Source organism: Octopus sinensis, linkage group LG23 (genome assembly GCF_006345805.1).
Source record: "Octopus sinensis linkage group LG23, ASM634580v1, whole genome shotgun sequence".
NCBI classification, from domain to species: domain Eukaryota; kingdom Metazoa; phylum Mollusca; class Cephalopoda; order Octopoda; family Octopodidae; genus Octopus; species Octopus sinensis.
This window is the reverse complement of record NC_043019.1, coordinates 27,379,597-27,392,150: the sequence shown is the minus strand read 5'-3', so window position 1 is coordinate 27,392,150 and position 12,554 is coordinate 27,379,597. Positions and strand designations below refer to the sequence as shown.

Genomic DNA, 12,554 nt, shown 5'->3' with positions numbered 1-12,554 from the left:
TGTGTGTGTGTGTATGCTTAGCTCCAGGTCAGCCCTCATCAAGCAGACATAAGATTAAAAGCATTCCAAACATGACCTACCACATCATCCTTTTTTGGTATATCTAAGACCACGTTGCCTATCATTATTTTCAAATGGTGGAATGAAACTTGAAGGAGATTTGGCTGCTACTTCTAGCAACTGACAAGACCACATAGTGGCTCCTTTGACTGTGATGGTTGTGGTGGTGGTTATATGATTAGAGTGGTTGTGTGTTGATTAGTGGTGGCAGTGTGTGTAAGTTTGTGTGTGTGTGTGTATGCTTAGCTCCAGGTCAGCCCTCATCAAGCAGACATAAGATTAAAAGCATTCCAAACATGACCTACCACATCATCCTTTTTTGGTATATCTAAGACCACGTTGCCTATCATTATTTTCAAATGGTGGAATGAAACTTGAAGGAGATTTGGCTGCTACTTCTAGCAACTGACAAGACCACATAGTGGCTCCTTTGACTGTGATGGTTGTGGTGGTGGTTATATGATTAGAGTGGTTGTGTGTTGATTAGTGGTGGCAGTGTGTGTAAGTTTGTGTGTGTGTGTATGCTTAGCTCCAGGTCAGCCCTCATCAAGCAGACATAAGATTAAAAGCATTCCAAACATGACCTACCACATCATCCTTTTTTGGTATATCTAAGACCACGTTGCCTATCATTATTTTCAAATGGTGGAATGAAACTTGAAGGAGATTTGGCTGCTACTTCTAGCAACTGACAAGACCACATAGTGGCTCCTTTGACTGTGATGGTTGTGGTGGTGGTTATATGATTAGAGTGGTTGTGTGTTGATTAGTGGTGGCAGTGTGTGTAAGTTTGTGTGTGTGTGTATGCTTAGCTCCAGGTCAGCCCTCATCAAGCAGACATAAGATTAAAAGCATTCCAAACATGACCTACCACATCATCCTTTTTTGGTATATCTAAGACCACGTTGCCTATCATTATTTTCAAATGGTGGAATGAAACTTGAAGGAGATTTGGCTGCTACTTCTAGCAACTGACAAGACCACATAGTGGCTCCTTTGACTGTGATGGTTGTGGTGGTGGTTATATGATTAGAGTGGTTGTGTGTTGATTACTATGGTTGTTATATATAGGAAATGCTAAGCAGTGTGTCTGGGTACGTGATGGGGTGTGTAATTATCAGTTGCAGTTATAGGTGACAGAGGTACAATTAATGGGGTATATATGTTGTGGTATGGGCTTCTGATGACGGTGTTATGTAGGGTGACATATGAGTGTTGTGTAGGTACGAGAGAAGGAGTTTGTGGTGTGTGTCTGCTGATTGTCACTGCGATTGGCAATGTTACCAAAATTACAGACGAAAAGAAGTGTTTTACTAAGAGCTGTGTTTAGCTCCGCTACACTGGGACTCTACCTGTTAGCTGGTCCAATGGACCACCTGACAGGTAGAATCCCTGAAGAATGTGCTGTAGATTTGAAATTAATTTACGCCTTGGTGACCCCTGTGTATCTTTGTGTGCCATCTTTCTAATTTCTTGAGATGCTCACTGTCCCCTTGCAATGGACCAGCTAACAGGTAGAATCTCCGCTTACAGCCCCCTTCCCATGGACCAGCTGACAGGTAGAATCTCTGCTCACGGTCCCCTTCCAATGGACCACCTGACAGGTAGAATCCCCGAAGAATGTGCTATAGATTTGAAACTAATTTACGTCTAGGTGACCCCTGTGTGTCTTTGTGTGCCATCTTTCTAATTTCTTGAGATGCTCACAGTCCCCTTGCAATGAACCACCTGACAGGTAGAATCCCTGAAGAATGTGCTGTACATTTGAAACTAATTTACGCCTTCGTGACCCCTGTGTGTCTTTGTGCCATCTTTCTAATTTCTTGAGATGCTCACAGTCCCCTTGCACAGATTTGTGTATTATAAGTAAAGGCAAAGTTACCTTCTTGATTAATGCCAACTCCTAAGGGCCAGTTTCCCAATGTCATTGTATAAATATTCCCCACCTGGACAGGACACCATTCTCTCACAGGATTACTCTTTTTTTGCCAGTCTGGTTGGAAGTCCAACCTTCCGTGTTCTTTTACAGGGTCTAGAAAAACTGAAGGGCCACTGCAGTAAGTGTGTGTGTCTGAGAGGGGAATATGTTGAATAAAATCATAATTAACTGATCCTCCTGTATTTTTATTTTACCCAAAGCCAGGAACTTTTCAGCATGAAGTGATTTTACTACTACTACTACTACTACTGCTACTGCAACTGCTGCTGCTGCTGCCACTTCTACTATTTTTACTATTATCATTTCTTAAATATAGCCACGAAATACGTGTCGTTATTCTACCAAATATATACGTTTTATTTATTATTTTGCACATTACTTAATCATCGTTATATGCTTTATCTTATATTTAATCTTTCTATAATATGTAATTTTTCTAAATGGTATAATTTAATTTTTCATTATTGAATTGATAAAAGGTGTTTTTTTTCTAATTTATATATATATGTGGAGGCGCAATGGCCCAGTGGTTAGGGCAGCGGACTCGCGGTTGTAGGATCGCGGTTTCGATTCCCAGACCGGGTGTTGTGAGTGTTTATTGAGCGAAAACACCTAAAAGCTCCACGAGGCTCCGGCAGGGGGTGGTGATCCCTGCTGTACTCTTTCACCACTCTTTCTTCTGTTGGCCTGCTCGCTTAGCCAGCAGGGTGGCGTCATTCGAAGGCTAAAACAATGCGAATGCATTGTGACCAGCGATGTGTAACTACATCTGATGGACTGGTCGATCAGGTGATATATATATATATATATATGAAGTACCAGCTATGCACTGGGATCGATGTAATCGACTTAATCCCTTTGTCTGTCCTTGTTTGTCCCCTCTGTGTGTAGCCCCTTGTGGGTAGTCAAGAAATATATATATATATGAAGGGGTGTTGAATAGTTCCTGATTTTAAGGGTATCAATAAAGGTCTGGTTGGAGGCCCACACTTGCATGTTTTTTTACAGGGCTTAGTAAAACTGAAGCACCGCTGCAATAGGTGTATGAATCTGAGAGGGGAATATGTTGAATAAAATCATAATTAACTGATCCTCCCATTATTTTCTTTTACCGAAAACCACAAACTTTTCGGCACCCATTTGTATCTTGCAAACCATGTGGAGTAATACATAGAACTTTATACCTACATAAGTACACCCCACCCATTGCTAGCTCCTCGTGTCCATCTGTAATGTTTGAACTCTCGATTCCCCCCCTCAGCCTGCAAGACACACTATTTGCACCCATTGCTGGCATCAGTACACACTCCTTTCCTGTGTATCCAGCAGAGTCACTTCCGAGATGATACAGTTTACCAGCGCTTTTCTTTCACAATCACACACACACACAAAACCACACAACCATACACACATTACGCCCGTGCCCACACCCATGCACACTTCCTTCGTTTCTTCAACCCTACCCAAAGTACTCCATGTTTTTCTGGCTGAATAATTTAACCATCTTACGATTTCTTTTCATTTTTTTCCCCCTCATTTTTAAATATATTTCCACCTTCTCATGAAATAACTGTACTTGGTTCACATTTCACTAAATGGGACACCACTCTCCCTCTTTCCCTCTCCAATATCATACTTCTTTTACATACCCCTTTCTCTTCTCTTTCTCCACTCCCTCATCTTTCTTGCCTTGTGCCACTTAGAAATTATTATTATTATTATTATTATTATTATTATTATTATTGTTATTGTTATTATTATATTATTATTATTATTATTGTTATTGTATTGTTATTATTATTATTATTATTATTGTTATTGTTGTTATTGTTATTATTTTATTATTATTGTTATTGTTATTGTTATTATTATTATTATTATTATGTTATTGTTGTTATTATTATTATTGTATTGTTGTTATTGTTATTGTTGTTATTATTATTATTATTATTATTGTTATTATTATTGTTATTATTATTATTATTATTATTATTATTGTTATTATTATTATTATTATTATTATTATTATTATTATTGTTATTATTATTATTATTACTTTCATTATTATTATTATTGTTATTATTATTATTATTATTATTATTATTGTTATTGTTATTGTTATTATTATTATTATTATTGTTATTATTATTATTATTATTATTATTATTATTGTTATTATTATTGTTGTTGTTGTTGTTGTTGTTGTTGTTGTTGTTGTTGTTGTTGTTGTTGTTGTTGTTGTTGTTGTTGTGTTGTTGTTGTTGTTAAGGTGGTGAGTTGGCTGCTGGGCAAAATTCTTAGCAGTATTTCGTCTGTCTTTATATTCAGAGTTCAAATTCCACTGAGGTCAACTTTGCCTTTCATCCTTTCAGGGTCGATAAATTAAGTACCAGTTGAGCCCTGGGATCCATGTGATTGGCTTATATCTCCCTCAAAGTTACTGGCCTTCTGCTAAAATTTGCAACCACCGAGTATTGTAAATTGTCGAATTTTTTCGTTGTTGTAAAGCTTGTTTACACGGACTTTTTCTTTCAAAAAACGGACAAAACCTTTTGTAACTTTTTGTCCTGTTTTGTCCCTTTATGTTTTCTAATCATGTGTGTCAGCCCTTGTGGCCAATAAAAAGAATTAATTATTATTATTATTATTATTATTCAAGGTGGCGAGCTGGCAGAATTGTTAGCACACCGGGTGAAATATTTAGTGGTATTTTATCTGTCGTTATGTCCTGAGTTCAAATTTCGCCAAGGTTGCTTTTTGCCTTTCATCCTTTTGGAGTTGAGAAATTAAGTACCAGTGAAGCACTGGGGTCAATGTAGTCAACTTGTCCCCTCCCCTCAAATTTCAGACCTTGTACTTATAGTAGAAAGGATTATTATTATTTGGAGGAAAAGTGGCTGAGTGCCTTTGAAGTGTTGGGTCTCACGGAGGTGAGGTGGCTGAGTTCCTTTCAAGCGTTGGGCCTCATGGAAGCAAAGTGGCCAAGCTCCTTTTGAGTGTTGGGCCTCACAGAGACAATGACCAAGACCTTTGGCATTATGCCTTTCATCCTTTCGGGATCGATAAATTAGGTACCAGTAAAACACTAGGGTTGAAGTAATCAATTAGTGCCCTCCTCCAAAATTTCAGGCCTTGTGCCTATAGTAGAAAAGATTATTATTGTTATATTTCAAATTCCACTATGGTCAACTTTGTCTTTCACCCTTTCGAGGTTGATAAAACAAGTACCAGTTATGCACTGGGGTCAATGTAATTGATTTAATCCCCTATCCCAAGCTGTCCTTGTGGCAAAAGTTTGAAATCATCATTATTTATTTTTTTTTTGTCTTTGCACAGCTTCTAACGCTGGAGATGTACTACGGTACCAGCTGTTTACTACCAGTGAACTAAGGTAACATCCCTTATTTTCCGAGCACCATCCGGAGTATTCGAACGGTCCCAAGCATTGCTGTTTTCTGCAAGTGCTCCACCCTTATTGCAGCCCCTATTTGTTACATGTACTTCTCAAGATTTTTACTCACTGTTCCCAGGGCTCCGACAATTATTGGTACTACCACCACCTTTTCTAGCGACCACAACTGCTTAACCTCCTAAGCTAACCTGTCATATCCATCGACTTTTCTTTCTTCCTTATCACATACCTTGTTGTCAGCTAGGCATGCTATATCCATGATCCAGCATTGTTTGTTTTCTTTCTCAATTAACACTATGTCTGGCTTCCTATTCTCTAACTCATGGTTGCACTGAGTCATAAAATCCCATAGGATCTTTGCATTATAATTTTCGATGATGCCTTCCAGTTTATTATTATTATTATTATTATTCAGTAGTTTTATTTTTATAGCGTGCTTTCACTTCACTACTGAGCGCAGCTCTGTGTGCCTTGGGTATGTGCTGTGATTTGTTGTGATGCTCTGATGGTTATTGTATGGAAAGTGTTCTGCGTAGGAGGTGTGCAGTGCCTAGTAGTGCAATTTTCTGTATGTTATATGTGTTTGTAAGTCCTGGTGTTTTTGTTATGTATTTGTCTGAATATTTTTTTTATCATGCCTAATGCACCTACTATGATAGGGATTGTTTCTGTTTTCAGATTCCACATTCTGGTTATCTCTATTTCCAGGTCTTTGTATTTTGAGAATTATTATTATTATTATTATTATTATTATTGTTATTATTATTATTATTATTATTGTTATTATTATTATCATTTGCAGTGCACAAAATCCATTTCCTTCGCCATGAAAGGGACCGAACCTTCTTCTTTGACTTTGGAGAAGTGTCCCCACAAGAGACAGTGACAGGGGCCGAACTGAGGTTGTACAAAGCCAAGGATAGACGTGGTCGCCATACAACTTATCATATTGAGGTGTTTACCATCCAACAGGGAGTTGATGAACAGTAAGTATTGACATTGGTTCTACACCCATCATCGTTTGAACTGGATTCTTGTCACCACTTTTATATACACTCACTCGTGTGGAAGCAATCCTCTGATTTAAGTCAAGAGGGAAGGTCATTAAAATTTTTATGATATAGATAGTAGCAGGGAGCAATGCTTTTGCAACACTGTGTAAAGGATTATGGAAACTGTGTGTGTGTGTATGTATTTCGGTATGTATTGTGTGTGTGTGTGTGTGTGTGTGTGTGTGTGGTGTGTGTGTGTGCGTGTGCATTTATGTATGTTTGCATGTGTGTGTTGTATGTAGTTGTGTGTGTGTGTTGTATGTAGTTGTGTGCGTGTGTGTGTGTGTGTGTTGTATGTAGTTGTGTGTGTGTGTGTGTGTGTGTGTGTGTGTGTTTTGTATGTAGTTCTGTGTGTGTGTGTGTGTGTGTGTTGCGCTTGTCACTCACCACCGCTTGTGAACCAATGTTGGTGTTTATGTTTTCATAACTTAGTGGTTTGGCAAAAGAGACTGATAAAATAAATACCAAGTTTAAAAAGTAAATAGGTACTGGGGTCAATTCATTTAGATAGAATTCTTTAAGTGAAAGATAAAAAGGTGTGTGTGTGTGTGTGTGCGTTTTTAAGTATGTATATGTGTGGGCGGATGTGTTTTATGTATTTGTATGTGTGTGCTTCGTATGTCTTTCTGTGTGCTCATGCTTTTGTGTGTTGTGTGTGTGTTCATGTATTATATTTACACTTTTCTTTTTTTCGTTATAGCTCACCTTTCTTCTATTCCTGAAACTATATCAGTTTCCTTCTGATTTTGTTTTCCATATTTCGTTATTTTATTTATTTATTTTTAATTAATTGGTTCCTAATCCCCAAATAATCTCAGATTAAAAGAGTTTCCAAAATAACTAAATCTAATATCACATCTTGTAAATGCTGATATCTTCAGTGATTACGTAAAGACTTTAGAGAAAACATGTGTTGGACAGGAGGAGAGTAATATTTCACAGGTTTTGTAGTTTATTTCAGTATATATATATATATATATATATATATATATGTATCCTGAGTTCAAATTCTGCCGAGGTCGACTTCGCTTTTCATCCTTTTGGGGTCGTTGTAATCAACTTAAACCCTATATTTATTGACCCCGAAAGGATGAAAAGCAAAGTCGACCTTCGCGGAATTTGAACTCAGAACATAATGGCAGATGAAATACCGCTAAGCATTTCATCTGGCGTGCTAACGTTTCTGCCATACAAGTCAATGTAGTAGTGTAGACATTCAACCATCATCACTGTCTCTCCAAATCCTGCTGCATTTCACAGGGAATCTACCTTTTTTGGTTGTAGATTTTGGTCAGAAAAATCTGACTAAAAATTAGTATGTAGATATATGGAGACAGAAGGGTGTAATTTGGAAGAGATTTAGCTACTATTTCTAACAAGGCTAGTGGTCATGTAGATGTTTCCTTTGTTGGTTCATGCTATATTTTCCTGCATACAAGCTAATGTAATAATTATAATGTAAACATTCAAACATCATCCTTATCTTTCCAAATCCTGCTGCAGTTCACATGGAAGGTTCAGTTCTCTCCGAAGCCATTTTGCTGTATAACTCTTTACTCTCTCTCTCTCTTTTACTCTTTGACTTGTTTCAGTCATTTGACTGCGGCCATGCTGGAGCACTGCCTTTAGTCGAACAAATCGACCCCGGGACTTATTCTTTGTAAGCCTAGTACTTATTCTATCAGTCTATTTTGCTGAACCTCTAAGTTATGGGGATGTAAACACAACAGCACCGGTTGTCAAGCGATGTTGGGGATGACTAACACAGACACACAAACATATACACACACACACACATATATATATATATGCATATATACGACGGGCTTCTTTCAGTTTCCGTCTACCAAATCCACTCACAAGGCTTTGGTCGGCCTGAGGCTATAGTAGAAGACACTTGCCCAAGGTGCCACGCAGTGGGACTGAACCCAGAACCATGTGGTTGGTAAGCAAGCTACTTACCACAAAGCCACTCCTGTGCCTAAGTCAACCTCCCATTTTTTTTTTATTGTAAATTTTGGGCTGAAAAATTCAACATGTATATCAAAAAATATAATAGGTGCTTGTTAGTCGCAAGAGAATAAGTTGATGGTATAGGGGTAATTTGCAGAGTTAAAACAAGCTTCGAAATTATAAGCATTAGTTGGAAAGGGAAACTATAAACACATATTTTAAAATGTTACTAATTTTTCTTTAATTAATCCCAAGACGAAAGGGTCGTGCCTCTAATTTTCTCAGGCTCCCACATAAGCTCTGGCATTTGGTAAACTAGTTTGAGAATTAGTACAGCTGATGTTTTAGTTTAGTTGATGGCTACATGTGTGCATATGTGTGTGTGAGTGTGTGTGCAGAAACACACACACACATACATGTACACACACACACACACACATGCATGACTATAGAGATTAAATAATTATTAGTCCTGGGGTTAAGGTCTTCTTTTAGTAAGTGCAAGCGTTGCTGTATGTAAGAAGTCTCCTTCTCAACCACATCGTCCAGGGATCAGTCCCACTGTGTAGCACCTTGAGCAAGAGTCTTCTACTATAGCCCCAGGCTAACCAAAGCCTTTAAGTGGATTTGGTTGATGGAAACTGAAAGAAACATCTCATACACATGTGTTAGTATGTGTGTGTATGTGTTTGAGTGTATATATATATGTGTGTGTGTGTGTGTGTATCTGAGTGCGTGTGTGGTTATGTGTGTATCTGTATGTTTTTGAGTGTATATATGTGTGTGTGTATGTGTAAGTGTGTGCATGTTGTAAATAAGTGTTACTGTTATACAAGCAGTGTTGTTTATTTCCAGTCTTCTACAAAACATGTCTGGCTGTTGGAAAATATTACCTCGTTTCAAAACAAGTGAGGGTTGGTGACAGGAAGGAGAAACTAGATGGTACTGTAGAGATATAAGGCGGTGAGCTGGCAGAAACGTTAGCATGCCAGGCGAAATGCTTAGCAGTATTTCGTCTACCGCTGCGTTCTGTGTTCAAATTCCGCCGAGGTCAACTTTGCCTTTCATCCTTTCGGGGTCGATTAAATAAGTACCAGTTACGAACTGGGGTTTATGTAATCGACTTAATCCGTTTGTCTGTCTTTGTTTGTCCCCTCTGTATTTAGCCCCTTGTGGATAGTAAAGAAATAGGTACTGTAGAGATAGGGGAAGGAAATCAAGGCTTGGGGTCAGCCCAAAGATGGAGCAAAAGATATTTGCACAAAGGATTGAACCCAAAACTATGCGGTTGTAAAGTGACCATCTTAACCACCCAGCCATGCCCACATATATACCTACATCTTTTTATGCACACAGTATAAAGATACGAATAGTTTCTTGCTTTGGAGACACTAGTCTAGACAAGTTTTGTAACACACCTTTATTCTGTCATCATCATCATCGTTTAACGTCCGCTTTCCATGCTAGCATGGGTTGGATGATTTGACTGAGGACTGGCAAACCAGATGGCTGCACCAGGCTCCAATCTTGAGCTGGCAGAGTTTCTACAGCTGGATGCCCTTCCTAACACCAACCACTCCGAGAGTGTAGTGGGTGCTATTACGTGCCACCAATACACGGGCCAGTCAGGTGGTACTGGCAACGGCCACGTTCAAATGGTGTTTTACCTGCACAGGAGCCAGTCTAGCGGCACTGGCAATGCCCCCGCTCAAATGTTTTTTCACGTGCCACTGGCACAACTGCCAGTAAGGCGACGCTGGTAACAATCATGCTTGAATGGTGCTTTTTACGTGCCACCAGCATGGAAGCCAGTTAGCTGTTTTGGTAACGATCACACTTGGATGGTGCTCTTAGCGCTCCACTAGCACGGGTGCCAGGGTTCATTAAATGATATTTATCTCTCACTGGATGAGGTACATTTTTTGTCAATCTTACCTTAAGGGAACAGTAAGCTCGCTGAGAAAATGACAAGGGACTGTGAGATCTGGCGATTTTCTGTACGTGATAAGATGCATCAAGCTAAATAAAATCACTGTTATCCATACATACAAGTTTGTCCTCTCAGGTGCCGGCGCCACTTAAAAACACCTGTGTTGATGCTGCGTTGACACACCTGTGCTGTGTAAACACACCCATGCCAGTGGCATGTAAAAAGCATCCAGCACAATCTGCTAAGTGGTTGGCATTAGGAAGGGCATCCAGCTGTAGAAAACATGCCAAAATAGACTGTAGTGACGTCATTCTTCAGTGTGCGTGTGCGGGGCTGGAACCTTCTGGAAGGGCCTAAGGAAGTTCCCTAATGCACATGTGCTAAAAACTGGGAAAGAGAATTCTATGGCATTCATTGAAGAGAGAAGACGTGTTTAACGTGTTGTCAGCCTATTCTCCTGTCCCAGACGCTTGGGATTTGACCGGCTCTCTTGCTGCTGCAGTTGTTGTGAGGTTTATCTTTACAAATGTTTAACTTCAGTCTTGCTGTACCTACACCAAGTGGTTTGGAGGCGCAAAGGCCCAGTGGTTAGGGCAGCGGACTCGCGGTCATAGGATTGCGTTTTCGATTCCCAGTCCGGGCGTTGTGTGTGTTTATTGAGCGAAAACACCTAAAGCTCCACGAGGCTCCGGCAGGGGATTGTGGTGATCCCTGCTGTACTCTTTCACCACAACTTTCTCTCACTCTTACTTCCTGTTTCTGTTGTACCTGTATTTCAAAGGGCCGGCCTTGTCACTCTCTGTGTCACGCTGAATATCCCTGAGAACTACGTTAAGGGTGCACGTGTCTGTGGAGTGCTCAGCCACTTACACGTTAATTTCACGAGCAGGCTGTTCCATTGATCGGATCAACCGGAACCCTCATCGTCGTAACCGATGGAGTGCTTCCACACCAAGTGGTTACCAATTTACCAACGTACCTTCTTTATGTAAATAACGAAATAAAGTGTCATATTTTTTAAGGTTGCTTTCTTGTTCCTGACACCGGTAGTTTTTGGAAACAAAGAAGGAAATTGTGTTGCACCCAAACAGTGCAAAAGACACAACCTGTTCCAGACAGTTCCTTTATAAGACAATTGGAGTCTGGACAGCTCCCTGCTAGCCAGCTCCATGTTAAACCGTCCAACTCATGCCAGCATGGAAAGCGGACATTCAACAATGATGATATGGCTATTTATTCTTTTATTCTTTTTAGTCATTTGACTGTGGCCATGCTGGAGCACCGCCTTTAGTCAAAGAAATCGACCCCAGGACTTATTCTTTGCAAGCCTAGTACTTATTCTATCGGTCTTTTTTGCTGAACTGCTAAGTTATGGGGACATAAACACACCAGCAATGGTTGTCAAGTGATGATGGGTGGGTGGGGGACAAACACAGATACACACATACAAACACACACACACACACACATATATATATTCATATATACGATGGGCTTCTTTCAGTTTCTGTCTACCAAATCAACTAACAAGGCTTTGGTCGGTGTGAGGCTATAATAGAAGACACTTGCCCAAAGTGCCATGCAGTGGGACTGAACCCAGAGCCATGTGGTTGGTAAGCAAGCTACTTACCACATAACCACCCCTGCACCTTTTTGATTTGTTAAATGTCTATACTAGTAAGATTTAAGTGGAAGGGAATTGAGGCAGACACAAATACACACACACACCAAGTCCACTCACAAGGCTTTGGTCGGCCCGAGGCTACAGTAGAGGACACATGCCTAAGGTGTCAAGCAGTGGGACTGAACCCGCAACCAAGTGGTTGCATCTATATAGATAAATATTTTCTTCACTAGTCAGAGAGAGTATTCTATATTTAATTTGTCCCGCTACATGTGATTTTTTTTTTTTTACTTGTTCTATCAGTCTCTTTTGCCGAACCGCTAAGTGACGGGGACATAATCACACCAGCATCGGTTGTCAAGCAATGCTAGGGAGACAAACACATATATATACATATATACGACGGGCTTCGTTCAGTTTCCGTCTACCAAATCCACTCACAAGGCTTTGGTTGTCCGAGGCTATAGAAGAAGACACTTGCCCAAGGTGCCACGCAGTGGCACTGAACCTGGGACCATGTGGTTAGTAAACAAGCTACTTATCACACAGCCACTCCTGCACCTATATATATATATATAGATATT

The 12,554-nt window shown here is 39.7% G+C and overlaps 1 protein-coding gene across 1 annotated transcript in view; it reads left to right on the top strand.

The window, feature by feature from the left end:
- Positions 1-12,554, top strand: part of LOC115223541 (bone morphogenetic protein 7) — a 50,573-nt gene that overhangs the window by 23,963 nt on the left and 14,056 nt on the right. The window contains exon 3 of the mRNA XM_029794175.2: positions 6,214-6,397. Coding sequence (XP_029650035.1) covers positions 6,214-6,397 — 184 coding nt within the window. The remainder of the gene's footprint in view (positions 1-6,213; positions 6,398-12,554) is intronic.